Source organism: Coloeus monedula, assembly GCF_965178545.1.
Source record: "Coloeus monedula genome assembly, chromosome: 21".
In the NCBI taxonomy this organism is placed as follows: domain Eukaryota; kingdom Metazoa; phylum Chordata; class Aves; order Passeriformes; family Corvidae; genus Coloeus; species Coloeus monedula.
The window spans coordinates 4,055,483-4,082,817 of NC_138801.1; the positions used below are offsets into that span (position 1 = coordinate 4,055,483).

The following is a 27,335-nucleotide window of genomic DNA, read 5'->3' on the forward strand; positions in this document are numbered from 1 at the left end:
CGCGGGACACCGCGGGGGCGCGGCGGCCGCGGGCTTGCCCCCCGCTCATCCCCCGCGGCGGGAAGGTCCCGTGAGGCGGGAGGGGCTACCGAGGCGGGGAGGGACCGGGAGAGAAGCCGGGCAGCGAGCGGGGAGCGAGGCGGTGAGGCGGGACTAGGTTGCGGAGCGGAGGGATCCGAGGGGCGAAGCGCTCTGATGGGAGGGGGAGGCAGGGCCAAGATGGCGGCGCCCTGTGGGCCGGAGGAGCCCGGAGTGGTAAACAGCTGAGGGGAGGAGAGGGCGAGGTGAGTGCGCCGGGCCGGCCCCCGCCGCCACCGCCGCGGCGACACCGGGGACAGCCGCGGGGACGGAGAGGAGGAGGCAGAGCAGAGGGATGAGCGGGGAAGCAGGGAGAAAGGGCTGGGGGAGGAGGCGGCAGGAGAAAGGGAAAGGGTCGGGGGGATGGGGAAGTCGGGGGGGTGGTGTTCCCCCTCCGTCCCCTTTCCTGCCTCCGTCTGTCCCCTTTCCCTCCTTTCAGACAAACTTGCTCCGGGTCGCTGCCCGGGGGCCTCGGGGCGCTCCCTCCCCCTCCCCCCCCCCACGCAGGGTCCCCCCACCAGCCAAAGCGCCCTTTTAATTCTGCGCCTTTTATCGAAAAAGGCTCAGCTGAGTAGCGATTTCCAGGCTTCCTCTGCCTCGGTTACTTGCTGAGGGGGTTCCCTTGTCCGGGGTTGGGTATTAAATAAAGCAGTTGTTAAAGTCTGTCCTCTCGGTGAGGAAGGCTTTTCTCATTTCCTTGCTCCTGGGTAGGTAATGTGAACTCAGGATGTTGTTTACTTCTACAATAAAACATTTTGCTTCCTGTTATCCCAAAGAACTTGGAAGGCTGCAGTTCTGAAGTTTTCACCCTTTGTTTGCTATGGATGCATCCTCTATCATTGTTTTATCAGTTTAGGCAGAGCTTCTCCCCTTGCTGTTCGGGGTTGGGGTTTTTTTTTAATGAGTCTTTTACAAGGCAGTGAGTGAAAGGAAGAACGTGCCTTAAAGGAATGTATGATTCAAAACCCCTGGAAATGACCCAGAAACCGGGATCAGGTTTTGTGTGCAGAACTCTTTCCAGAACTGCTGTTTCCAGAGAACCTTCCAGTGGGTGCTAATACAGGTTTTCATTCTGTGCGTGGTCTGATCCTGCAGTTTTCTGACATTAATATCTGGGGATAGTTGTTGGAAATCCATCAGAATTGAAGCACTACTGAAGTGATCCTATTAGGTGAAAGAATTCCTCTTCAACTTACATGTATGAACAACTAGAGACTATATCTTTGAAAACTCTGGAAATTTTAATAATCAGTGCAAACTTTGGGAATCCATCTGTCTACTGTTGTCTTTGCTGAGCAGCAATCAGGTATTCTGCTTATCAGGAACAGCTACACCACATTGAAGTTTAAAATAAAATCAGGGGCTTATGATCCTTTCCTCAGTGAAAACCCTTTTTGCTTTGTTTTTGTTTGTTCATTTGTTCTGGTTTCTCAGTAACCCAGTTCACCCAGCACTACATTTCTTTTATGGGGAATTGCATGGACTTACACCAGTGAGAATATAGTCAGAATATCTAATGTGTCATGAGATAAGCTTTAATTAAAATGATTTTATCTCTGGCTGTGTTGAATTCTGACACCTTAACTCTTTGTTACCTTTATGGTGACTAAAAATGTCGTGTTATTAATGGATTCCCATGTGAGATACACTGGCCAACTGCAGATGTTTTGGTGTTTGGACAAATATTTGTCTTCAGTAACTATTTGTAGTTTAAAATGAATGCTGGCTCTATTTGCAGCTGGACTGCTGGGATGTTGACTTGTCCTGATTCCTGAAATTCTTCCAACTGCCAGGCACCTTCTTGTCAGCCCCGACAGGAGCTGGGGATGTGATTCAGCCTCTGTACAAACTGAATGGCCTGTAACACACATGCATGGTGCACACACACACACATATCTATTTGGAAAAGATACCTTTTCATTTATTAGGAGGAACTCCTTCCCTGTGAGGGTGGGGAGGCCCTGGCACAGGTTGTCCAGAGAAGCTGTGGCTGCCCTTGGATCCCTTGGAAGTGTCCTAGGCCCGGCTGGATGGGGCTTGGAACAACCTGGGATAGTGGAAGGTGCCCCTGCCACTGACAGGGAGTAGAACTTGATGGTCTTTAAGGTCCTTTCCAACCCAAACCATTCTGGGATTCTTCAATAATAAGCGAATAAAACAATCAAAGCACTTTGCAGTGGTCGAAGCAGGGATGGCACTGGATTTTGTGGCATGTTGCAGACAGGTGTGTATTTAAGAAAGAATGTTACAGCTTAGTGTCCGGTATTGTATGTTCATGTAGTTTAATAAACATAATGAGGACAAGTAATGATGTTTCCTTTCTTAGCATAAGCATTTTTTGAGTAGCACATTAAGATTCAGAGTAAAGTTCTTGCAGTGGTGAATTGCTGTCACTTTCCTGGGCATTATTCATGTTTTGTTTTTACTTTACAGTTACACATTGTTTGGTATTGTTCTGTGTAGTGCTGAGTTTAATTCTTGGAGCAGTTAAAATGCCTTGATGAGTACATTAGATAGGTTGCAGTGGTTTCAAGGTTTACTGAATTGCTGCCTAACTGTGTGAATATTTTAAAAGGTTCCTCTTTGGGGCAAAAAAAAAAAATGCTGCAGAGATTTAGGAGTCTCACTCCTTGTGTTAGTGCCAAGTTTAGAGCTCTCTGATCACCTGCTTGTAGTTAAAAAGGTTCCACAGTTGGACTTACTTTCCCTGTACTGTTAATTAAATTGTTACAGAAAGCCAGGGCTTGTTCTTATTTATTTATTTGCTATTAATATATGCAGTTGTGTGTAAGGAATTGTAATAATTCCCTGATTCCCTTTAGTAACTGGCTGGTTAGCCTGGCTTCTGCCAGAGGGTGAAATGACAGTCCTTTCATGTTTGGGCTTTTTATGACATGGATTGTTTTTAAACAATTTTCCCTCTGACAGAAATGTGATGAGTAGCAATTAGCAATAGTGTATTAGCACAGCACAGAGTCCAAAGAATCTTAAATATTGCTGAATATGATTTTCTCTCTTTGTTTGGGCGTGCTGGGGTTTTTGTGATATTCCTGTTCCCACGTCAGTTAAGCACCTGTAACAAAGTACAGGAGAATGGGTATAATGTCAAGTTATAACTATAAGTAATGATCTAGTTTAGTTATGGAATCTTGTATCAGATCTTAATATAACCAGGAAAATATTTGCTGTGAGAAGAAGCCAGATACCTTCATTCTTTAAAGATGAATAAATAAATTAAATTGATTGTACTGCTGGTTGTAGTGATCAGTTTGAACGTAGGTTTAGAGTATTTAGAGTTATTATTTCTGGGTGGTGAAAAAGGGAATTATCAGCTGCTTGCTTTCCTATGCCAGCAGTGGCTTTTCTCCCTGCTGGAACTTTTCATTCATTGCTTATGTCACTTGTATAATGGCACTGTTTAGTTTAACTGTGAGGGAAATGTAAAACTGAGCATGGTTAGGACACATAAAACAGGCTTCAGTTTTTGTGTGGTGAATGGGAGGGGGTGAGGCTTAATCCTTTCATGACCAACATTTCAAAGATGTGAGTGAAAAGGGCTGCTGTGTTGTCAATCTGAATTTTTCTTTGAAAACAATTGCTGTAAAATCCTTCTGTCCTCGTTCACGGCTTTTGCCAGAGCAATACCTGGGGATGTGACCTGACCTTACCTGCAATAGAAATCAGATGGAAAAGTGTCAATCTGAAGGTTCTGGACTCGTGGTGTTGAAATCAAATCCCCTTTTCTCTCAGGGCAGAGGGGGCACTGACCATTTATTGGCACACCCTAAATTTAACTGCTGGTTGATGAGGAGAGATAAAATACCGATATTGATCCCCCTCAGCACCCCCCAGAGTTGGTGCTCCCGGTGTCTGAATTTGGGTGTTGTTGCAGCAAAGGCCGAGGGTGTGTTTGTGGTGTGTCCCCCTCCTCCCCACCCCTTCGAGCAGCATAACTGGCACTACCAGCTGCTTTTTCATTTGGCTTGAGATAAAAATACACTGAACAGAAGAACATCTTCTCTTGACAGAAATACTTACAGAAGTCATAATCTTTGGGAATACTCTGCTGTCTCTTTCTCTGCTTAGCCTTTTCCAATTAATATTTCTACTGTCTTTCCCTTTGTCTCGAGTTTGTAGCTTAAACTGTTTTGTGTTGGAGTTAAATTGGCTACTGAAAAAAAAAATTAAACTGGGTTTTTGGCTTGTTGGCTTCTCCTTTTCCTTCTGTAAGATGGCTCCAAAGCTGTATTGGCGCTTTAATACTTTTTACTAAGTATATCTCTAAGAAAGCTCTTGAATATAAGAATAAGAAGTGCTGTTGGTGTGATGTTTTCCAGTGAGATTAAAATGGTGCGTTTTAAAAGGTATTTAAACAGACTTCTTTCCTACTCTTTAGTGACCAAGTACTTTGGATCTTTTATGTAAAACTAGCTTTAAAAGTTAGTGAAGAGTCAGTGACTCAAATCACATGGAAAACTTACTTGTTTTAATCCTATTAGTTGCAAGAATGGCTGCAGGGATGTGGAAACTCTTCTGATGAGGGAATGATTGCAGTATCTGGGGATGGAAGCATTAGCGGGACTCATCTTGTAACTATGTATTTGAGCAGAAAGCCGTGGTGGTGATGTGATACTGTAAAGATGTCAGGGATGTCCTGTTCACCACACAAGTATCAATTCCAGATACAAAATACCATGACAGTCAGGGGCTGATCCTGCTGTTTCACAAGGTGATGGGAGCCCCTTAACCTGGGCTGTGCTTATCTACATGATTTGAAAATCACATCACAAATTCCTGGTGGGACTGTGATAAATCACGCTGACACCATGGAGCTGAACTTCGTCTGCCAGAACACGGCGTTTTCTGACTAAAAGCCTGTTGCCTGTAAACTACTTATTCAGCTGCCTTTGCCTGAAAAAAAGTGTGACATGATTTAAGACTATTGCTGGAATTTCCTGACTTGTTCATTTGCGTTGGGCACAGATTTGGAGCATCTCGTTCTTACTTAGAGTACAAAATGATAGAGTGACTTTACCTTGAGAAAAAAAGCTGTGATTTGCTTTTTTAAAGTTATGGCCATTTGTGTATAATGACACACTGGCTGGTTTGGTGTAACTTCAGATAAACGTCTACCTTGTGAGGTACCTGTGTGTAACATATTCAGATGTGCTTTGAAATACTTTTATTAATACTTTGAATACTTTTGGAGTGGAGACTGCTCCACTTTAAAATACTCCAGTACACGATTGACAAGTTTAAATAAAAGATGCTGGATTTATTGGCACAAGGTCACTCGAGCCATCTGTTTTAGTCAGGGAGCTTGGGAAATGATCCATTACCTACGTGTGTGTATGTGTGTGTGTCCTTATCAGCAGCTGAGCTCACCTTATCAGCCTCGCCCTTATCTGATGGCAGGGTTTGTTCGTGCCAGCACAGTGGCACAAAGTTTGAAATCCTCTTACCTACTCAACATTTAAACCGGGGTTTTCCCCATCTGTGTACAGAGGTATTGTGGAACCTGACTTCCAGAGCCCATCCATAGTCTCTTCAAAGGTGTGTTTTATGATTTCACCAGGCTGCAGCTTTTCCTCTGGCAATATCAGAATGAATGCAACTGCTCTTGAGGTTTTTACTGGTGTGACAAAGATCTGGTCCAATCTAATGGTATTGCTCAAGGAAAATAAGAAAAAAATCAGTCTTTTCACAAGTATGGAGTAGGAATCAAAGAGAAGAGTTGACAAGGTTTTTATGGGGTGAAAAAGCAGAGACTCGTGTTTCTGCTGCTTTAATTCTAAATACAGGTTTTTCTTGCAGCTGCTCTGGGGGTGTGGTCATCTCTTTTGTTAACAAGACTTTAAACAACTAATTCATGTTGCTTATGAAGCTGGTGGATCTATTGCTTAACCTTAGCTGAGACTGTGTCCTGATAGAAACTGAGGGACAGCAAGGCCTTTTTGAAAAATGTGTTCTCAGAAATAAAGGAATAGATTCCTTGGAGTGAGCTGCTTCCCCATACAGTGTTCCAAATGCAGTCATTGAGTGAATTCAGTATTATAATGATTACTAGAAACTAAAAAAGCAGTTGATTCCTCAAAATTACTAACAGAGTGGAAGGTTGACTTCTTAGGTTGCACGGATGTGTGGCTTTAAACTTTTTGAAAGGATGGTTCACTCTCTGAGCATTGTTGGTCTTCTGAACAGCAAGTGCTTTGAGGAAGGAGTTGAAGCTTGGGAGTCTGCACAATGTAGAGAAAAAAAACCCCAACAAAAAACCCCAAACCAAAAACCTAAACCACAACAAATCCCAGCTCTGATTTTATGAAAAGCATAGATCCATTCTGCTTTCACTAAAAAGCAACTTCCCTCACCCCAAGTTTCTATTCTATTATTATCCAAGTCTTGCTCACACTCCCAGCCAGTTTTAAGTCTGCAGGTTTAGCATTATGCCAGCATTAGACTAGAAAGGAAATAGCATTTCAATCTAAACACTGCAGTGATCACACTCTGCTGGCTTCTTGTACATGAACTGAAGTTTCATTTGGACTATTCAGTTACAATCATTGAAAACTGAGGGTGAGGGGTTTTGTGTTCTGCAGTGGTGATTACTGGAACGCTCCAGCCAGTTTGTTGCTACTGAAATGCCAGTTGTGAGTGTGGTGCCATACTATCACCTTTGAATTTGCAATCAGTGCCAGATTAAGTAAGCTGATGTCTGGTGGCACTAAGAAAAGTGACCTTGGGCAGTTCTGCAACTGCAGAGGGATATGTTGCAAATGACAAAGTTTACTGGTGGACACGTTAACTCCTGCTGTCCAGTAACTTTGTTAACCATAAATATTCAAGAAAGTAATATGTGTATAGGTAATTACAGCATTATCATTTAAAACAGAGCAGTGGTCTGTGGTCCTTGGCTAATGCCTAAAAATGTTTTGAATAGGATTTAAAGGCTTAAATTAATTACTCAGTGTTCAGAATAGCGAAGAATCCTTTCTGTGCAAGATTCTACCTGCCATAAATAAAACCCTTTAGCTGCATTTGAAGGGTCACAGTACAAATCTGTGATCTTGTGAAAGCCATCTAGTTTGAGGTAATTGCACAGCTTAACCTGTGGACAGTTCTGGAAAGAGCAACTGCAGCACCCTTTGGTGTTTTTCAGACTGAGGGCTGACTGTTCTCACACAGGGGGTGCTCAACTCTGCTATTCTGTGTAAAAAACTTAGTGCTGGTCTGAACATCTATCTGGTGTGATAAGAAAGAAATAAATCGTGCCTTTTCTTAACCTCTTTCTGGTTTTTCTTTATTAGTGATCATGAAAGGTGTGTGGCTGACAGCACTGCAGACAGAAGCTCAGCTCATCCACAGAACAGGTGCTGTAAACACAACTGCAGTAGAAAAACAATTTTGTGTGTAAACTTGGTATGTGTCAGTCTTGCCTTCCATGGGGGAAGTGAAAAATGTGTTCTAGCTCGGAGTGGGAGGGAAGAAGAAACCCTTGCTGATAATATTAGGTGTGATCTAAAGCCACCTTCATTCTCTACTGAGAAAGGTTCAGCATAGGATTCTTATGGATGAAATAAAAATTGATTCATTTTGTGGTAGGTAGATAGATGTGACACCTGAATCTCTCTGATGCTTGTACATGGGAAGAAGCCATTTTAAAAGCCTGAAATGGCTTAGATTTGCTCTCACTTAATATGTGTAGCTGACCAGTCATGTTATTTGCACACTGTTGCATTTAATACTTTATGCATTGATGTATTACTCACAAATCACACGAGTGAAGTCAAGGTGTGTTGTGCTGCTCAGCCTGTGTTTGGTGTCCTCAGGCTGCCCAGGAGCAGCAGCTGCAGCAGCCCTGCCTGAGTTTCCCAACAGCTGCAGCCTGGCCACGTTGCAAAGTCTTAAAGCCCAAATCTCTGAGTGTGCAGCAATGCAGAGCCCAGGGCAGGGAATTCCTGACCTGGTCACAGGAGTGGAGAAGGATCTGGAAGTGTGTATTTTCTCTAGAGTTTAGTCCTCTATGCAAAGGACTTGAAAGGTGGTTTGAGGAGGAATTGCTGCAAGAACTCAGGAATGGAGGGTTTCTAGGGAGCTTTTTGCATTTTATTCAACACTTTAGCTTCAGTTTGCTGACCTGGAGAGCAAATTAAAAAAATAAGGTGAGAGAGTGCTCTGACAGTCTAGATGCTGAGGCCTTCTGCAGAACAGATTAATGTCTTTGTGAAAAACATGAAGAAAACCCTGCTCATGACTCACTGGCTTTTTGGAAACTCTTACAGTTTTTATTGCAGGTGTGGAAACCCTAACAATCCTCTCAGTGTTAAATGGGCACTTGTATGGAAAAGGAGAGATGAGAGATTTTAGAAAGGGAAAAGGAAAAGTTCACTCATCTGCTGTTTCTTCTCTCCTAGTCTGGTAGAAAGACACCAATGAAGAACTTCCTGCAGTTTTAACGTCCACATTCATGTCAGTACGTGCATCATGGCACAGCAAGGAAATGTTGGTGAGCTCCTCTCAATGCTGGATTCTCCAATTCTGGGTGTCCTGGAAGATATAACAGCTGCATTCAAAGATAATCTCATTTGTGGTATGTATCCTTTTGTGTAGTTTTGGGAAGGGTTTTGCTTTTACATCAATAAAGATGGAATAATGTGGGGTTTTTTCTATCAAACACTGTGTTTGCAAATGCAGCTTGAAAGAAACTCTTGATATTTGGGTTTGAAATTGCTTTAAGGATTGAGGCTTCTCTTCAGTCCATTTTGTTTAATGGCATGGCTCCTGGAAGGTCTGTTACATAATTGTTAAAACACTATTACAAAATGACTGGCTTTTCCTGAGGCAGAGCCTCAAGTGTGAGCTGATGAAACTTTCCTTGTCAAGTGTATCCAGAAAGAATTAGGTGTCATCCCCATTATGGGAACCAGTGGGATTTTGTTAATTAAAAAAAATAACAAAAAGCCCTACTCCCAAACAAAACAACAGACTCAGACGTTATGAAAAGTGATTGCTGCTGTTGAGGCATCACTTGTGCTGACAGAGCCTTTTCAGAGCATGAGAGCACTGCCGGTGTCCTTGTCCCTGAACTTGCTCTCCTTTATCTGCTGAAGGGAGGGAACATCAAGTCACTCCTGAACACTTTACTGGGTAAAGTACCCTTGCAGCTCAGCTACCTGTAGGGTTTTATGGTTAGACAGTAATTGTTGGTTGTTAAAAATCCTGGTTCCTTTCACTGAGCCAAATGCAATCGCTTGAATGGTTTGGAACCAGGAAATGCAGTTGAGAGGTCTCATTTTCCCAAAGGTCTGCTAAACACCAAGGACTGCTTTATGTTAGAAATTGTGTAATAGTTGTTTAAAAGTTCTGCAATGTCCTTGTAGCAAGTGCTTCATTTTTAGTGCATTGAGAATGTTTTTGGTTTTTTCCTTGCTGTCCCCAAACTGACAGACCGTGGGCCTATGCTTGTCAACAACCTGGTGGACTATTACTTGGAAACCAATTCTCAGCAGGCACTGCATATTCTGTCCACTCTGCAAGAGCCTCATGACAAGGTAAAAAAAAAAAATCTTATTATGGCAGATTTTAGCCTGGTATTGAAGCAGCCTTTAAATAGCATCTGTTAAAACTCTGGGGTTCCACTCTGGTGTAGAATTACCTTGCTGTAGAGATGTAGTATCTCTGTAGTAAGAGTAGTTTAAGCTTTTAAGAAACTTCAGAGGTCTCTGTTTCTTGAGTTGCTTAAACTGACCCAATTAAGCAAAGAACCTCTAAAAAGGAAAGGACTTGGAGGATTAATGTTGTCTCTTTACAGTGCTCCTTCTGCTGGATGTGTTAGCCTAAAACAAATTGGGTATTTTGAGAGCAAGTAAGGATTTTAAATAGGTTGGAAATGGCACTACAAATTGGCTGCTGCTCAGATTTTTTTTGTTGTTTTTTTTGTTATTTACTTATAAACATTTTGAAGTGCAGTGACTGCTTCTGGCCTGTATAGTTTGCATTTGTATACCAGTAGTCTCAAAGTTACTGTAGGGTTCTATTTCCTCTGAGATCCTGTATATTTGTAAAATGCTTAGTTTCCATATTGACAAGCTGCTGAATATAGATTGGTGGAAAAGAATATAGAGCAGTTAAATATAAATACATTTCTTTTCCTTTTTCTACTACTCTGCAAAATCCTTTATCAGCATCTACTGGACAAAATTAATGATTATATGGGCAAAGCTGCTACTCGTTTACCCACCCTCTCTCTGCTGGGACATGTGATAAGACGACAACCATCTTGGAAACACAAACTTTCTCAAGCACCTCTCCTGCTTTCATTACTTAAATGTCTCAAGGTAAGAACTGTCAGTGCTGTCCATAAAACACCTGATGTAAACATGCATACAGATGCAAGGCATTTGATTCCTGTTTTGATGTCATTTAGTTAAGCCACAGTGCTATTAATATCTGCTGAATACTCTGTACTGATCCTGTTATTGCTGACAATCTTGTTTCTAAAAGCCACTGTCACTGTGAGTTAGGAAAGTTTATTAAAACTTTCCTGAAATACACTGAAGACAAGAGGGCCCTTGGTGAAGCTGATGGATATCTTGAATGTGAACCTAATGAGAAATACAGTAACTTCCCACAGGTGCAGTTTGAATTTGTGTGTCCTCTACTTGCAGTGTAGATGGGCCATGCAATGGACTATTCCGTGGTGAAGTTACCTTGGAATTAGCAGACTTTCCCTTCTTAGCTACTGACATGCTGGATTACAAGGAGGTAGCTGTTCCCCCAAGCTTTGTGGGTTTTTTTTCCCCATCTACAGATTGATCAGTTATAATACTGTACAGTATTGTACCAGTGAAGAAGGAGTGGAAAGTGCTTTGAGACCTAGAATGCATTGTCAGTAATGGAATTCATTATGATAGTGAAGAATCCACATTAGTCATGAAGTCACATTTAAATGCATGATGCAGTCAAGTGCCAGCTCTCTTCAAAACAAAACCACCACAAATTTGTAGCTGCCAAAGGAGCAGCTCCAACTGCTGTTACTGGAACTTCTGACGTGCCTGACAAGATCTGTTGCCCTTTGCAGCATGACTGAGAGAGAAGTGAAGTGTGTCAGAAAGCCGCTAGGAGTAGGACAGAGACGTGAAGGTGCTGGGGGTGTGGGCAGAGGGTCAGGATGGACAGGAAATGTGCTCTGATAGGTTTGGTGTGACTGAAGGAGAGTAGAGGCTGTAGACACACAGAGGAGGATAAATCCCTAAAAACTGACTGTCCCATCAGCCTGAGTGGCTCCTGGGCCATACCCAGAGCAGCTCAGTGGCACCTGCCAGCCTGACCTGTGCTCTGTGCACCCCGTGCTGACAAAGCAGAGGAGCTACCAAGGAAAATGTGCATTAAACTGGGGTAGCAAGGAAAGAGTTTGAACCTTTTCTGTGTCCTTTCCTAAAATCTGATCCTCTGTTCCTGTTTCATCTAGCCAAAGGTTTGTACTGCCACATCCCTTTCTTGTGGCACAAGCCAAGGTGTTCTAGTCATTGTTTGAATTACTGTCTGGTGAAATTTCCAGCAGCCAGAGCCAGCAGCCCGGTTTAGTAGAAAAGCTTTTGACCTGTGTTGGTAACTTGCCAATACACTTGAACACCCTGATCAGATCTGCAGTTTCTGATTCTCTGAATGCTGTGTGAGTTTAGCTCTGCAAAAGAAGGGAGGTGGCACATAAGATACTTCATGTACCAATATTTTTTTTTACTCAGCTGTGGAACTGTGGTGATGTCCCCTTTTTAACTAAGTCAAGTTTTTATACAGAAATGCAAAAGAGCAGGAGCAAGAATCCCAAATCTATTTTTTCTTCAAGTTGCTCTGTATGAAAAAACTCAATAATTTTGGATCATTAAGTTCTGGTAGGTTTCAGAGGGACTGTTTCAATAGAGAACTTTTTCCATGATGATGATTCAGTGTTCACTTCATCCTTGGAAAAAATTAAGTTCAACACATTTAACTAATGCAGGTTTTTTCCCTTCTTGCAGACTGACACAGATGTAGTAGTACTCACCACAGGTGTCCTAGTGCTAATAACCATGTTGCCAATGATTCCTCAGTCTGGCAAACAGTACCTTCATGATTTCTTTGGTATCTTTGGGCGTCTCTCAGCCTGGTGCTTGCAGAATCCAGGTGAGATTTCTACTTTGTTGCATGCAGTTGTGGTTTAGCAGTATCCTTGTGACTCATGTGCAGTTGGTGAGCACATTCTTTTGTGAGACTCTTAATGGTCTAAGATTATTTAAACACAAAAGATGATGTATTAAGCCCACAAGCTGTTCTGGTTCTTTGAGAGCATGGGGGAGTTCTTTGCTCAGAATTTAGAAGCCTCTTAGAATCTTCCATGTGGTGCTGCTACTGCATGTAATTTCACTGAACCAAAGTACTGCCCTGATGACAGTGAAAAGCAGAGATTGATCTTAATGGAGGAAGAAGGGAAAATGCTGATGTTTGAGGCAGATTTTGGGGAATTTGATATTCCCAGATATAAATGGGGAGGGGAAAGAAGCAACGCATGTAAGAGTTTCTTTTAATGTGCAACTACCAATAGTCATGAAGGTTGGTAAAACTGGTTTTCTCACAGCCCTGGCTTTGCTGAATTTGTTGTAAGGGGTCTGATGTCTAACACCAGCAGTATCAGTGAGTGTGGCTCATGGCCGAATGAACAAGTGCTGTGTTAAGCACATAGAGCTGCTATTTAGAGAGCCATTCTGCATTGCAAGTAGTATTGGAACTTCTGAGGTGGAGACTAAGATTTGTCTGTTGTGATTGCTTTTGGTGGCTACAAGCTTTTAGTTTTTACCTTTGGAAGTGAAACAAACCTTAGTTTCCTTTTTTAATCATTCAGTCCATCTTACTCTGGCTCACTATCTAGAGGAGGTTCAGGTTTTAACTTGAATAAAAACAAAGCTGTGCTTTGAGAATGACAGCACACTGGTTGGAATTAATGGTCTTCATCTTAATTTCTGGGTTTCCTGTGAGCTGATGACTAAGTGTTGCTTGTTTTCTGAGAAGACTTCACAGTTTCAGTAGGGACTATTTGTACCCCGGAAGACTTGTTCCATTTAACATTTCAAATTTCAAAGTACTTCGCTTGCATTCTTAGAACTTTTGTTCTTTTCTCCAGTGTAATGAAAAAGATTCTAACTGCTTTTTCCAGGTCATGTGGCAGAGATTTATCTTGTCCATCTTCATGCCAGCGTTTATTCTCTCTTTCATCGTCTCTATGGAATGTACCCTTGCAATTTTGTCTCCTTTCTGCGCTCTCACTACAGTATGAAGGAAAACCTGGAGACCTTTGAAGAAGTAGTCAAGGTAAAATGCTGCTCATCTGTGTATTATCTGAGGCAAGGAATTTATAGCTATATATTCCAATTTAATACAATTAATTTGCCAATTCAGCTGAGGGCTGATCAACAAAACAATATAAAAATGAGCAGCTTGACTGAAAGTTCAGTTGGGATCAATTCTTGAAGCTGTGGTGATGTGTATTAACCTTATCTGTTAAATGTAACATTCTGAATTCTTGGGATCAGTAGTTTGCTCATCAGCTTTGTGTGGTTTAGTGCAATCCAAAGGTGCTGCACTGATAACAAGTCCTTCTTCTTCCTCCCAGCCAATGATGGAACATGTGCGGATTCATCCAGAGCTAGTGACTGGATCTAAGGACCATGAACTGGACCCACGAAGGTATTATATGTTCTCTCTGCTATTAGGAAAGGCTCAAACTGAGCAGCTTTCAGTGAGGTTATTTCAGAAGGTTGCAGCAAAACCTTTTCTGTCAGCAACAGTTTGTGTGAGGGTGTTCTGCCACCCAGATTCATAGCTGCACCAGGTAAACACATAGACTCTTCATCCCAGCTTACAGCTGGATGAATAAGCAAAAACTGTTGTGAAAGGTCATTAACAACAACGTTGGGGTTCTAAATTCATTTTGTGTCTGGGATGGCATCTGTCTTCTACTTAACTTTATATTATTTTTATGATTTAATGATCAATCACCCTCATAAAGATCTAAAACAGTTTGCCTATAACAAATAAAATGAAACTACCAGAGATGCTTCATTGGCTGGAGGTTTGGGTCATATTCCTTGGGTTTGTTGAAGTATTTGATGGGATTTAAGTGTTTAAAATGGCTTCAGTGTGTCTTGTTTTGGTACCTAGATATTGGTTCATTTAACAGATCAGTTCTTTTAACAGGTATGTGTTAACATTATCAGCTGTATTAGTTTTCTTTAGCAATAGGCTCATTTGCCTGCAGCAGCACCACTTGCTGCTTTTCTCTTGTCTCCACAGGCCCAGCCACTGAAGAGGAGAATTTGACTCTTGTTGCTGCACAGTAGTGCTCTTGCCCTGCTTTTCAGAGACACTAGGAAATCACTCCTAACTGGGAACCCATTGAATGTCACAATGCTCAATTTTGCAGGGGGGAGGGTGGCACCACTCAGGAGCACAATTGGCACAAACCTACCAGTGGAAGCCTTCTGTTTTGGTATCTTGGACAGAGAATATCCTACTTTCAAAAGCAACCCAGCCTTTAATAGACAGCCTTCTGGGCTTTCTCTTCTTTACAGTGAACTTCCATCCCCTGAAATATTGGGCAGATCTAATCTGGCTGCTTAATTTAGTGAGAAGTAGTTTTCAGGGTGAAGGAGGCAGTAGTAGTAAAAAACATTCCCCAAACTTGGGAGGAGAAACCCAGATCTGAAACTGGCATTGCAGACAGTGTTTGTTTAAATAATACAGATTCCCTCACTGCTGGCATGTCTAAATTTTGACTACCAACATCTGAGTGTAGTTGAGCTGATTTCTACAGCTGCTGAAGCTCAGGATCAACCAAGTCTTCGTATGCTGTTCCTCCTTTCCAGAGTGCTCCATGGCAGACCTTTATGGATCTCTGTGTCAAAGCTGTTTGTCTCCTCTTTGAGACCCCCTCTCACAAGTCATCTGGTTGCAATTTCTGTCTGGTGCCTTGTTCCAGTTTGGCTGGGAGCATGCAAAGCTGTCTGGAACAAATGAGCCATCCTACAAGCCAATTCCTCCTATCTCCAGGAACTCTTGTTTTTAACAATAATTGACTAACTTACTCTTTTGGATCCAAAAACTGTCTGCAGGTGGAAAAGACTAGAAACTCATGATGTTGTGATAGAATGTGCCAAAATCTCCCTGGACCCTGCAGAAGCCTCGTATGAAGATGGTTATTACTCTGTGTCTCGGAAACTCTGCACAAACTTAAAACATCATCAAACTGACCCCAGTGCCAGCTCTTACATTGACACACAGAGCAGCTATGGTAAGGCCTGCCTGATGGCTAATCAATACCAATTGCTGGAGGAGAACTGGCCCTAGAGCAAAAAAGCCCATCTCACTAATTTATCCCACTTGATGTCTGATTCTTAGGCATCAGAAAATTAATCATCATTAAAAAAGCAAATATATATAAATGTTTTCTATGTGCAGACATACAGCATATTCATATAAAGTTGTCTCTTCATCCCCCCCCATCCTCCCTACCCCAAAACAACAACAACAAAAAAGAAAGCTGTAGTATGTAATGTATTCAATACTTTCTTAGGCTGGAAGAAAAGTCTCTACCTACAAATGTGTATGTTGAATGGATTTGAAATGCTTTGATTAAAAGCCTTTAAGTCCTAGCCTGAAGAATCCTGGGTTTGTATTTGGTGTGTTGGATACTTTTGAATTTTGATTTTCTATTTTTTTTAACTTTCAGGGACTTCTACCCCATATTCCACTCCTCGGCTAACACTATCACAAATGCCAGGGCAGCTACCTCAGATTCTGAGCCCACAGTCCACGAGGCTGTCGACTGAGCCACAGCAGGTAAAGCAGAAGAGGAAGCCCAGCAAGTTTTCATGATTTGCACTTTCGTAGTCTCTTATGCCAGTCTTTAAAATTCATGGTTTTGAGGTGTGCTGTGAACTCTTCAGTAGTTGGTGTTCATTTCACATTTAATCCCTGCCTGATTTCCTGTGTGAGAACCTGGATCCAGATGCCTCACACGTTCCTTTTCTGAGCTCTGCTGTGTTTTACTCTGTGCACAGGTCACCATCTGGAGCCCTTCTGCAGTGTGTGGTATGACCACGCCACCGACATCCCCCGGCGTTGTCCCATCAGAGTCATCCCAGTCTGCATCACAGCCCTACAGCAAAGCTTTTGGCTCATCTGGTACGTGCTGCATTTTGGAATTAGGCCTTCAAGGGTTATTATACTGGAAATTCTGGCTGTAAATTTTACTGTCGGTTTTTAAATGGGAATGCCACATCATGCCAGTTGATAGGCTTGAGTGATTACTCCTGTGAACTGAGTACCTCACCTAGAGCAGTGCTGGTGCAAACTGAGAGAGGAAATCTGTGAATTCAGTGCCAAAGTCTGAAGCAACTTTTGGGAAACTGCACTTTTGTATTGATAAACAGTTGAAAGATATTTAAGAAGTAAATGCTATGAGGTAGTGTTTAAATGTACAATTCTTCACATACAATGTTCAGCTGAAAGGAGGAAAGGGGAGCCTGTTGAGAGAACTTGTGCTCCTTTTCAGCAGGGGGGAAAGGAACACCTTTGGGAACACCAGCCACATCTCCTCCTCCACCCTGCACTTCAGATGACTTTGTTTCACTCCCTTCAGCTGCTGCCACACCTCCTAAAAAGGTATTACAAAATTCTTCTGCTGAACTAATTGGGTTTTTCTTTTCATTGACTTACCTTAATTCAGTGACCTTCACTGAGAAAGATCAGCGTAGCTGGTTTATAAGGAATGTTGCATTTCACTTGCAAAAACTCATTTTCTTCTAAGTTTAGACATCCACTGCCATTTCCAGCTGCACAGTTGCCAAAGAAATCTAAGGCAATTAATGTATTCTGGGCTTCTTTTGTTTTCCAGGAGGACAAACCAGATTCTGGGAGGCCTTTACTGTACCGACAGCAAAATGTCACAAACAGCGATAAATCATTGGGTAAACTCCATTTTCCTCTCCCCATTACAACAACCTATTGTAAACAACTCCAGTTGTTATTGACACATATTCCAATTCCCAAACACTTTCCCACAGGACTTTTTTTTTTTCCCTGAGTTCTTTGTAGTTCCAGGATGCTCCCTTAACCTGTGATTCAACTTCACTTCTTGAGGTGCTTTTGATTTCATTTTAACTATTCATGTTCAGAAATAGTTTGAGATCTTTTTTTACCTTGCTCTTCTGCATATTTAAATATACAAATCTACACTGAAGGCCAAAAAAGGATATTTACTTTTATAAAAGCTGATTCTTTGAGGATGATTATTTTTATTAGAAGCAGCGAGTTGTATATTAAATTTTGCTTCAGCAAGTTTTATGTCCCATGTCTGGATCAAACTGTAAGGCTGCACATCAGGGTAGATATGATGCTTCTTCTTAAAGGCCTCTGGAAAAACTTTTCTATCTACAATTATATTGCTGTACTTGAACTTTTTTTAAAGTTCTGTGAAATACTGAAATCAATAGGTTGAGGAACTCAACTTTTAATAGGTAAATGTAGATTCCATTTTCCATTCTCTGTCATCTACATCTGTGACAGCTGTAGAAAGGGATTTTGGCACTGTATTTGAGACCTCTGTGCTGTGAATCTTTACCATCTTCAAAGTGGAGATGATAGTGAAATTCAGAGCTGGTTTTCCATGGTGTACATGTGTAGTACCACTGGAATCTGAACATTCTGAATTGCAAGTGAAGAACAGGTGAGGTTTTTCACGGAGTTCCTGATCTGTGACTGAGCTGAGCATGAGGCTTCCATCTTGCAGGTTTGAGTGTGTATCCAACAGCTGCTGTCTCAGTTTTGATCAGTAGCCACATATTGGCAAGTTTGTATTACATCAGATTGCTAAACTTCCTTTTTTCAGGCAGGTGCTGTGTCCTTGTGGAGCCAGCTCAGAAGCTAAAGGCAAGGTTAATGTTAATTAGGAAGTAGAGCAGTCACAGTGCACACGAGCCACCTTATTTTATTTATTTAATGGGTTAAATTGCAAACAGCACATCCTTCCTCACAGAGGTTGTGCGATAGGAAATGTTAAGTTTACAAAATTACATTTTGGGATCAGGACTGACCTGTGACTGATCTCTGAGCTGTTTTCCCACATGGAATGGAACAGGAGTCAGATAACTTCCTGCTCTGAGGAAGCATCTGAAGGAGGGACAAGCTTTTATTCTAAGGACCTTGCAGCAGTAAAAGACTTGTGTTTTGTGCTGTGCTAAGGCTGCAGAAAACAGCACCTGTACAACTAACTTTCTGTTTTCTGTTTTTTTCAGACATACCCAGTAGTAAAAGTTCAGTAACCTTAAGTGATCTTGCAGAGTTTTTAGGTGGGTTGTCGTTTGAGGATAGCGCTGAGAAGGACAGAGAGGAAGGTAATGTCTGCCCTCCTTAGGTACATCTTAGCTAAGGAAATGTTTGTCTTGTTGAAATACCAAATGCATCATGATGCTTCCCCTCTCCTCAGATGCAATATCTAAAGAGATCTCCGAGATCACGACCGATGCTGAACACATGGTGCCTAGAGGAGGATTTGACTCCCCGTTTTACCGCACAAACGAAAATCTGTCAGGCTCTCAGAAGAAGACTCACTCAGCAGCCTCCAGTGTTCAGGGACACAGTCAGACCTCTGAGCCTTTAACATCTCTCGACAAGCCTGGGCCTGAGGGTGCACGGGAAACACCCAAACAAACGTTTACTCCCATAGACAAGCCCTGTGGAGGCCCTGGGGAAAGCCCTGCTGGGAACAGGGAAGGAACCTCTGGGGAGCCGAGTATTCTCACTCCCAGCCCTTGCAAAGTACCAGCACAAAGGAGAGTGGTGTTTGGGAGTGGGCAGCCTCCCCTCTATGAGCACCTCTTCGAGGTTGCATTACCAAAGACTGCCTACCTCTTTGTTGGCAAGAAGACTGAGGAGCTGCTAAAGAAAACCAAGGGAACCCAGGATGAAGACTGTATGTCCTCAACTTCTCCCGTGGAAGTGCTGGACAGGCTGATTCAGCAGGGAGCAGATGCACACACTAAGGAGCTGAACAAGTAGGTGACTGAAAATCTTACTTTGCAGACTTTATTGTTACTCTTTTTTGTGCTGGCTTAATTTTAAGCTGTGCTGGAAAAGCAGCTGCACTGTTCCTCCCTAATCTTTTTATACCAACTGACCTTAGTTGTACTTTTACCAGGCTATAAGCTCTTTTGAGGTGAACATTCCATTTTTATACTTAAACTTACCTGTTAATGCTGGATTTTCTTTTTTCAGATTGTCTCTGCCAAGCAAATCTGCTGACTGGACTCACTTTGGAGGTGAGGAAATTTCTCACGTGTTTTGGCAATCTGTTCCTCTATTATTAGACTTGCTTAAACAATGACCTGCATACTTTTTGCTTGTGGGTTTTTAACTAATGCTGCAGAAAGATGATGCACTCCACTAAGTCATGGTTTATCTGCTTAGCAGATAGCTGTGTTCCAAAGAAATGAGCTGCTTTTTTCATCTTTGAAAAGTGCAAAATTCTAGATGCTTCTTCTTTTGACCATTTCAGAGTTACTAAGCTTCAGAGTGCTGCTGGTCATCTGACAGATCCTTCCACCTTCTCACTGCTCATTGAATCTAAAACTGATTGTTTTTCTTGCTTATTTATGTGTCTGTATATTAGTTTGGTGCTCTTAGGCTTCTGTGGTGGTGATGGCTTAGCTTTCCTTTCCTTAATCAAAGGAGCAGTTCATTTGAGGCGTATACATGTTGCTTTGGGAAAAATGTTTACAGTTTAGTGTTGGAGATAAATAGAGCAGAGAGTGAAGCTCAGTAACCTTTTCTGTCTCCTACTCCAGGTTCTCCCCCCTCAGATGAGATTCACACCCTGAGGAACCAACTGCTTCTGCTGCACAACCAGTTGCTGTACGAGCGCTTCAAGAGGCAGCAGCACGCGCTGCGCAACCGCCGGCTGCTGCGCAAAGTCATCAAAGCCACGGCTCTGGAGGAGCACAACGCTGCCATGGTGAGCAGGGCTGTGCTCCACCGGTGGCTGAGACACACTGGTGCTGCAACAAGTGTTAATTGGCCTGTCTGGTGTCTTTTGGTACCACTCAATTAACAAAGAAGCCTCATTTGTCACCTTATTAAAGTTGGTGTTTGTGGAGTGACGTGCGCACCAGTTCTGTGCAGTGTCAGTGTTATTGTCAGTACTTTGTAGTTGACTGCAGGCAGCTGAATCCTTCATGTTTTACCCCTGGCAGCACTTGCCTTTGGATAATGGTAAAGGCTTCCCTGTTAATAGAGGGTTGTTCAATGCCTGGCTAAACACCTTACTGCATATTTGATAAAGTGCTGTCCTTTTGCTCCTCAGTTGAGGAGTAATAGCAAAAGCTTTGAAAATTCAAGTGTGCCTTTCCAGAGGTGTTCACTGTGACAGAATTTGAAGTTGTAAGTGCACTGAAGGAGGTCTCAGGACATATTTAGGTGTATTTCATTCTGTATTTTCATATTATAGCTAATTCCATCAACAGTTTCACCCTCTGATAACTTACTACAAGAGCCAAAAATAGACTTCCAAGTAGGTTTTGGAAGGTGAACTGTTGCTTCAGCTGTGAGGCCCAAGAACCTATTGGAAGCATGAGGGGCAGTGGAAAAATAGGTTATTGCTCATTGTGCCTTTGAATATGGCTGTGAGTTTTCAGCCTGTCCACTCCTACCACCATTTCATCTCCTTTTCAGCCAAAACCAAGCCAAACCCCAAAAGCCTTGAGAACATGCTCTGTATAAAATGATGTATGTGTGGAAAAGTGTTTGCCTGCGTGCTGGCAATGACAGCTTTGCTTGGCTGAGGGTAGATGTCCTAACTGCTAAGTGGGTGTCTTGTCTGATGCCTCATGTGGGATTCTTAACAGAAAGATCAGCTGAAACTGCAGGAAAAGGAGATCCAGGCCTTGAAACTGAGTCTGCAGAAAGAACAAGCAAGGTACCACCAGTTTCAGGAGGAACATGATAACATCGTGGCTCAGCTTCACAGCCAGATCCGACAGCTGCAGCACGACCGGGAGGAATTCTACAACCAGAGCCAGGAATTGCAGGTATGAAGCATCAACAAATTTGTTGCCTACTTACTGGTTTTAAAAATAACCTTCTTAATAATGAGGCATGAAATACCTGAGAGAAAGCTGCACATTTTTATTAGAGATACTGTCCTGATTGGAAATGAGACAGTGCATAACTTAGTATGGAAGTGCTTAACTTAATATCGTCCTTTTATAGTTCTGTTTTGTCCTGTCCTCAGCTTGAAAATAGGAAAAGGCAGGTTCTTAGCTGGTTTGGAGGGGTCAGTATAAATTGATTTCCAGTGCTGGAGGTTTTACAGCCTCCCAGCCCTGTGCCCTTGCTGTCCTTAGTGAAGTTTCAGAACCCTGAGTAGTTTTTGTGTCACTTGAACAGACCAAGCTGGAAGACTGCAGGAACATGATAGCAGATCTGAGGTTGGAATTAAAGAAGGCCAACAACAAGGTGTGTCACACTGAATTGCTGCTTAGTCAAGTTTCTCAAAAGGTAAGAAAAGTCAGTGTTGTCAGGTTCCCTTTGTGTCTTTCTGATTATTTTTTATCTGATAATTTTCTTTCTTGTTCTGAAAGAAGCCTGTGCTGAGCTCCATAAAGTCTGATATTAATTGCACAAAAAAAAAAAAACCCACAGAAAAATGTGTTTTATTGAAGAAACTAAATGCAGTTCAAATGCTTCTGAAATTTCTTGGTTTGGCTTTTTCCACAGCAGGAATTTGCAGACTGAGCATTATGAATTTGTATTAAAGTTCTGCTAAATCTTGACCTGTGATAGATATTGTTTATGTCAGAAGTTGAATGGAAATGAAAAGTTCTTTATGAAAAAAATTTATTTAACTCTTAACTACCTATGATGCATTGGATTTTAGCCTTTGTCTCCCTTCTTTATAAAAATACCCTGTGAACACAATGCCTGTCTGAGAGCTGGGACTCTCCTGCTGAACTGTTCATCCCAGTGTTGGATTCTATTCCATTTCCCTTCCCAGCTTTCCAACAGTGAATCGGTGCAACAGCAGATGGAGTTCTTGAACAGGCAGCTGCTGGTTCTTGGGGAGGTCAACGAGCTGTACCTGGAGCAGCTGCAGCACAAGCACACAGACACTACAAAGGTACCAGTGCAGGGGACTTTTGGGGAGACTTCCCTTGAGGTCATCATCCAGCAGTTCCCAGCCCTGAGTTCAGAAGGAAAGGCCTTGAAAACTTAACAGATTCTTTGTTCTGAAATTGATTTTCAGGGATTTGATTTTATATTTGATCTTCTGTTCAGGTATTTTCTGCCCTGTAGGTTTGAGGAGTATCTTCAGTGCCCCTTCAGAAAGCTAAGAAGGGCTTGTTGGGGTACAGCTGGGGTCAGTTTTAGCCACCTCATGTAAATTCTTAGCAATTTCTTTTCCAAAGGCCAAGACTTGACTGTGCTGCAATATAACTGACAGCAGATTGTTGGTAAAATAATGCAGGGTAGTAGTGCCAGAATTTGTGGAAAGATCTTAACAAGGATTTTACGGGTTTTCGTGAGGTGTTACTTTAAAATGAGCATCTCAGCCTTCCCACTCAGTCATTTTCCTATTAAAAGTTACCAGTAACTTCACTAAAACTTCTGTGGTTCATATGGTTTTACTTCCTGACTTCAAAGAAGCCTTTTTCTAATTAGAAGCAAGTAACTTACACAACAATATAACCGTTCCTGCGTGAGAGCACGTAATTAAAGAAGGTGAATAATACACTGAGAAAAAGGCTTCTACTGGTATTTAATGAAGGTCGTGTTGGAAAAATGGATTTAAAATGGAGTTTGTCTACTCTAATCCAGTGCAGAACTGGCAAGAGTGCTTTGATGAAAAGAGGTTTTCATAAGGAACATTAATGTGCTAATAAATTCCAGTGATGTGTAGTTATTTTAATAGTGTACATCCTCGGCAGGGCTGGTTTTCTATATCTGTTTTTAGAAATGCTGCTTTTATTCTAGCTTGCTTTAAAACATGCGTATTTATAACATCAGAAACATGTCTAAACACCAATAAAAATAACACAGGATCAAATTATACTTTACCATTGTGTTGTTTGCTTCGAGGAGGTTGAAATGTTGCACGCTGCTTTTCGGAAAGAACTGGAGAAAGCAAAGTTGTGTGTTCAGCAGCAAAGCCAAAGGCTTGATGCTTCCCAGAAAAGGATAGCTGAACTGGAATCTCAGCTTGCAAAAAAGGACCACCTCTTCCTGGAGCAAAAGAAATACCTTGAAGATGTTAAAATCCAAGCAAGGTAGGGGCTTCTTATGCAACGTTTTAGCTGTGCTTTGACAGATGCACGTTCACAGCTGAGGCAGAATCTGGAGATTTTGGACATTCTGATTTCTCTCTCTGTTTAGGGGTCAGCTGCAGGCAGTGGAAAGCAGGTACAAGGCCCAGAAAAGAATCACCCAGGCATTTGAGCTGGAGATCTTGGATCTGTTTGGGAGGCTGGAGAAGAGCAGCCTACTGAAAAAACTTGAAGATGATAAAACAGAAGCAGCTGAAGCAGCAGAAGAAAGGTGAGGGTGTGAAATCTGCAGGACCCATGTGGGATTATTGTCAGTTTGGGACTTAGAACAGTGGATGTTGCAAAGCTGAGTGTGTGACACATCTGGTTACCCCCTGTCACTCCTGCTTGCCACAGAGCTATGAAATGAAGCCTGTTGAAGTACATACCCAGAGGCAGAAATGCAAAGTAATCAAAGTAATCTGCCCTGGCCAGCATTTCCCTCTCCGCTGTTTACTTGCTGTGATTTCCTTGACCCTGTGTCCTCTCTCTTCCCCAAGCAGGCTGGATTGTGCTAATGAAGATACAGCAGGACACAGTGAAGAAACCATGGGTAGAAATGGAGAGACCAAACCTCCCAGCACCCGAGGCAGCAGTAGCAGTAAGGGGGGCAGCAGCAGCGAGCTCTCCACCCCAGAAAAACCCCAGAACCAGAGGCTGAGCAGTCGCTGGGAGACATCGGTGTTGCTGGAGCCCTCGACTACTGTCCCACTGACTGTAGGTTCACTCCCCAGCTCCAAGAGCTTCCTTGGAATGAAGGCACGAGAATTATTTCGCAACAAGAGTGAGAGCCAGTGTGATGAGGAGGGGGTCACCATCAACAGGCTGTCTGATGCCCTAAAGACTGAACTATGTAAAGATCCAAGCATGGAGTCAAAGTCTCCTCCAAGCCCCGATAACCTCTCACCTAAGCTCCAGGAAAGCAGTGTTGGACAGCTTCATATCATGGACTACAATGAAACTCATCATGACCACAGTTAAAGAGGAAGATAGTCAATCAGTGTTATTTTCATATTCTTGGCATAGAACAGGAGGCGTGAGTGCAAGTTTAACTAAAAGCTTTTATGTTTCTTTGGTCTGAGCAGTGGCTCATGCAGCGGAGCAGGATCGATGGCCAGGAACGGAAGGAGGCTGCTGAATGAATGCAAAGTGGATTTTTGGGTCTGGAATTGAAAATACCCAGCCTAACTCTTGCTTCTTTCTCAAATTCAATCCTTAGCAGTGTGTACTAATTTGAAGGGACAACTGTTAGCATTTGCAAGTATTTTTTTCCCTTTCTCCCTGTCCCCAGTTGAGTGGCTGCGTTTATGAACTTGAGTGCAATATGAGGCCAAATTAACATTTGTGAGTTTACTCTGAATGCTTTGTATTTCCTTGCAAGCTTCCCATTTAGAGCAGCTGGTTGTGCTGCCTGTCCAGGTGACTTCGGTTCCTTTCACTCTGGAAAGAAGCAGCACTAGGATTTCCAGTGCATTCTTTATTTTTGCCTGTCCACTGTCCCACATCCCTCAGAGCCCAGCCTTCATTAAGTTGGAGTCTGAATACCCAAATGTTTAAAGAACATTGTACCTCTGCAAAATGATTCATTCACCCTAATTCATGATCATTGTTTATATTGTCCTTAACATTTCCTGGAAAGTTACGTTTGAGCAGACAAAAAGGAACTGGAGTTTGTAATGCAGAAGAGACCATAAATGCTGAAGACTTGTTAAAACACCAGCTTCAGATCTTCTTGGTGTTTGAAGTGTTGCCTGACAGACTGTGATTGACATCACATTGGTTCATATGGGAAAGCAATTGGGGTGGGAGAAGAGGGAAGAGGAAGCTTCACTCAAGTAGGGAGAGGATGCAGAACATGGAGGTAGATCTCCAAGCTCATGAAGATCTGCAGAGGAGGATTTGCTTTTCTAATCAGGGAAATGTGCTGCCTCACTCTCCTTCATAGTTCTGTTCTTTGTTCCTGGTCTGAACAAGACCACCATGTTTTTGAGTCCAAGAAATTGGCTTCATTCTTCCTGGGAATACCTTTTCAGGCTTGACTTGGAGAGCATGGTTTCCTTTGAGTGCTCTTCTACTTGGATTGCAGCACATTTTCTGTTCAGCAATGTCAGTTTGGCTCTAGGTGTCTCCCCTTCACCCTCATCCTGCTTCCTTAGATGACAAGGCTGAGGAGGAATCCTGCTCACACTGAAATCAGAATCCTGGTGTGAAGCCTTACAGTGTTGGTCATGTTTTAAATCAATTATGAGCTTTCTGTGAAGGAGGATTGTGGGATCAGGGCTTGTCAGTGGTCAGACTCAATCTCCTTCATGACAGAGCAGGGCCTGCTGTTAGGAAGGCAGTGCTTGTTTTAAATGTCCCATGTGGCTGGGTCCAGGCGTACTCAGATGGTTCAGGCTTCACAGTTCCCCTGCATCACACGTGGCCTCTTCTCCTAAACATTCTGTGGGTGGCAGCTGCTGTTTAAGAACCACCTCACATAGAAATCAAGTCCAAGCACACTTGCATTTGTAGTTCAAATCCCTTCTTAGCCCGGGTGGGAACGAGACTCTCAGAGCAGCTGGTGCCCGGCTCACTTGCCCCTGACAGGACTCGTCCTCCCATTTCCGCCTCCTCCGTAACTCCAAGGTCTGAATACATTTCTGCCTGTCTTAAATTATTCTCCGTGTCCTTTCGGTTGGTCAGTCCAAACTCTGAGAGTAGAGGTGAACTTCAGTGGTTGTGTCAAAGCTGACTCTGCATGGAGTAGAGAGTAGAGAGTTGGTTGTAAGTGACAGCCTGGTTTTGTCGGCGTCTTTAGGCTTTCTCAGACGTAGTGGTAGCAAACGTGGTAGCGCGTGTTTCGGTAAGATTTGGAGGTTTCCTGCCCCTTTCCCACTGGATCCCAGCCCTGGGAGTGAACGGTTTGCACACAAAGGGCCTGATGGGCCAGCTCAGCCGGGAATGTTGGAGGAGCTCATTCCCGTCCCGCTCTGCCGAGCCCGGATCTGGCGTTCCCAGGGGAGGCAGGTTTTGTGTCGGTCACAAAAATGCCCTGGCAGCAACGCAAGCTCTTTGATAAGGTGGCTTTTTTTCTTCTTTTAAACAGGATTTTAGCACCGGGATAGTAATGGAAACCACTTTAGGTTTGTTTATGGACCACAAAGATTATGGAGGAACAAATTTTGCAATTTTCTTTCGTAAGTCTAAAAATCATGGATCTGCTGTATGTAGTTAACTTGCAGTTTGTTTGAAGGGGTCCCATCAGTGAAGTGGAAACAGATTTTTTTAACTGACTGCTTTTAGTTAAATCTAAAATTGCTGTCTTTGTCAAGTTAATCTGTTCCCTGCCTCGCTCTTTGTAAGCATGTTAAACAATCCACATTAAATGCCATAAATATGAAATACAAGGAAATGGTACAATCGTAAGCTAAAGAGAACTTAAACCAAAAGGAGGTTTTGCTGTCCTTATTAGAATGTTCTAAAATGTCAAGGCAGTTGCTTGTGTTTAACTGTGAACAAATAAAATGTATTGTTTTGCACTAGTCTGTGTTAAATTCCCTGCCAGCCGACTTCTTTGGAACCAAAACACACAGAAAGGAGTTCAGTGTCCAAACATTTTCCCAGAGCAGGTCAGTGCTGCTGCCCCTTTGCACAGGATTCACCATTCAAAGCTCATTTTCTGCATGGAGCCAAAGCCTTTTTTCTTCTGTGACAAACTCCCCAACAATGTGCCAGTATAATCCATAAATGAACTGCAAACAGTTCAGTGCTGCAGATCTGCGGGTGAGCTTCTGCATGGCCTTGCTCCTGCAGGCCAGGACTGCCCAGTGATTAGAGAAATTAATAGCTGGAAATGTCAGAGCCTTGTTTGCAAAGCTGGGGCTGCTGCCT

The 27,335-nt window shown here is 42.6% G+C and overlaps 1 protein-coding gene across 7 annotated transcripts; it reads left to right on the forward strand.

Moving 5' to 3' along the window:
- On the forward strand, positions 1–26,976 carry TSC1 (TSC complex subunit 1). 7 transcript variants are annotated; one of them, XM_082295177.1, is made up of 23 exons: positions 1–142; positions 7,383–7,445; positions 8,490–8,665; positions 9,523–9,626; positions 10,260–10,412; positions 12,096–12,240; positions 13,268–13,422; positions 13,724–13,797; positions 15,222–15,400; positions 15,839–15,948; positions 16,170–16,293; positions 16,664–16,773; positions 17,006–17,078; positions 18,405–18,503; positions 18,596–19,163; positions 19,384–19,427; positions 19,953–20,119; positions 21,009–21,191; positions 21,550–21,660; positions 22,157–22,279; positions 23,239–23,426; positions 23,533–23,694; positions 23,963–26,976. In XM_082295177.1, the coding sequence occupies exons 3-23, from the start codon at positions 8,560–8,562 to the stop codon at positions 24,441–24,443; spliced, it is 3,459 nt and encodes a 1,152-aa protein (XP_082151303.1). In that variant the 5' UTR covers positions 1–142; positions 7,383–7,445; positions 8,490–8,559; the 3' UTR covers positions 24,444–26,976. The 7 variants fall into 7 exon arrangements, with proteins under 7 accessions (XP_082151303.1, XP_082151308.1, XP_082151304.1 ...); XM_082295182.1 differs by having other exon boundaries at positions 16,667–16,773; positions 23,966–26,976; XM_082295178.1 differs by lacking the exon at positions 1–142 and adding an exon at positions 144–284 and having other exon boundaries at positions 7,383–7,494.
- The last annotated feature ends 359 nt before the right edge of the window (positions 26,977–27,335 follow it).

Excerpts from the sequence above, each read along its gene's own strand:
- TSC1 (XM_082295177.1), top strand. The coding sequence starts at position 8,560 with ATGGCACAGCAAGGAAATGTTGGTGAGCTCCTCTCAATGCTGGATTCT. Across the intron at positions 19,428-19,952 it reads TGACTGGACTCACTTTGGAG|GTTCTCCCCCCTCAGATGAG; the intron begins GTGAGGAAATTT and ends CTCCTACTCCAG. Across the intron at positions 23,695-23,962 it reads GCTGAAGCAGCAGAAGAAAG|CAGGCTGGATTGTGCTAATG; the intron begins GTGAGGGTGTGA and ends CTCTTCCCCAAG.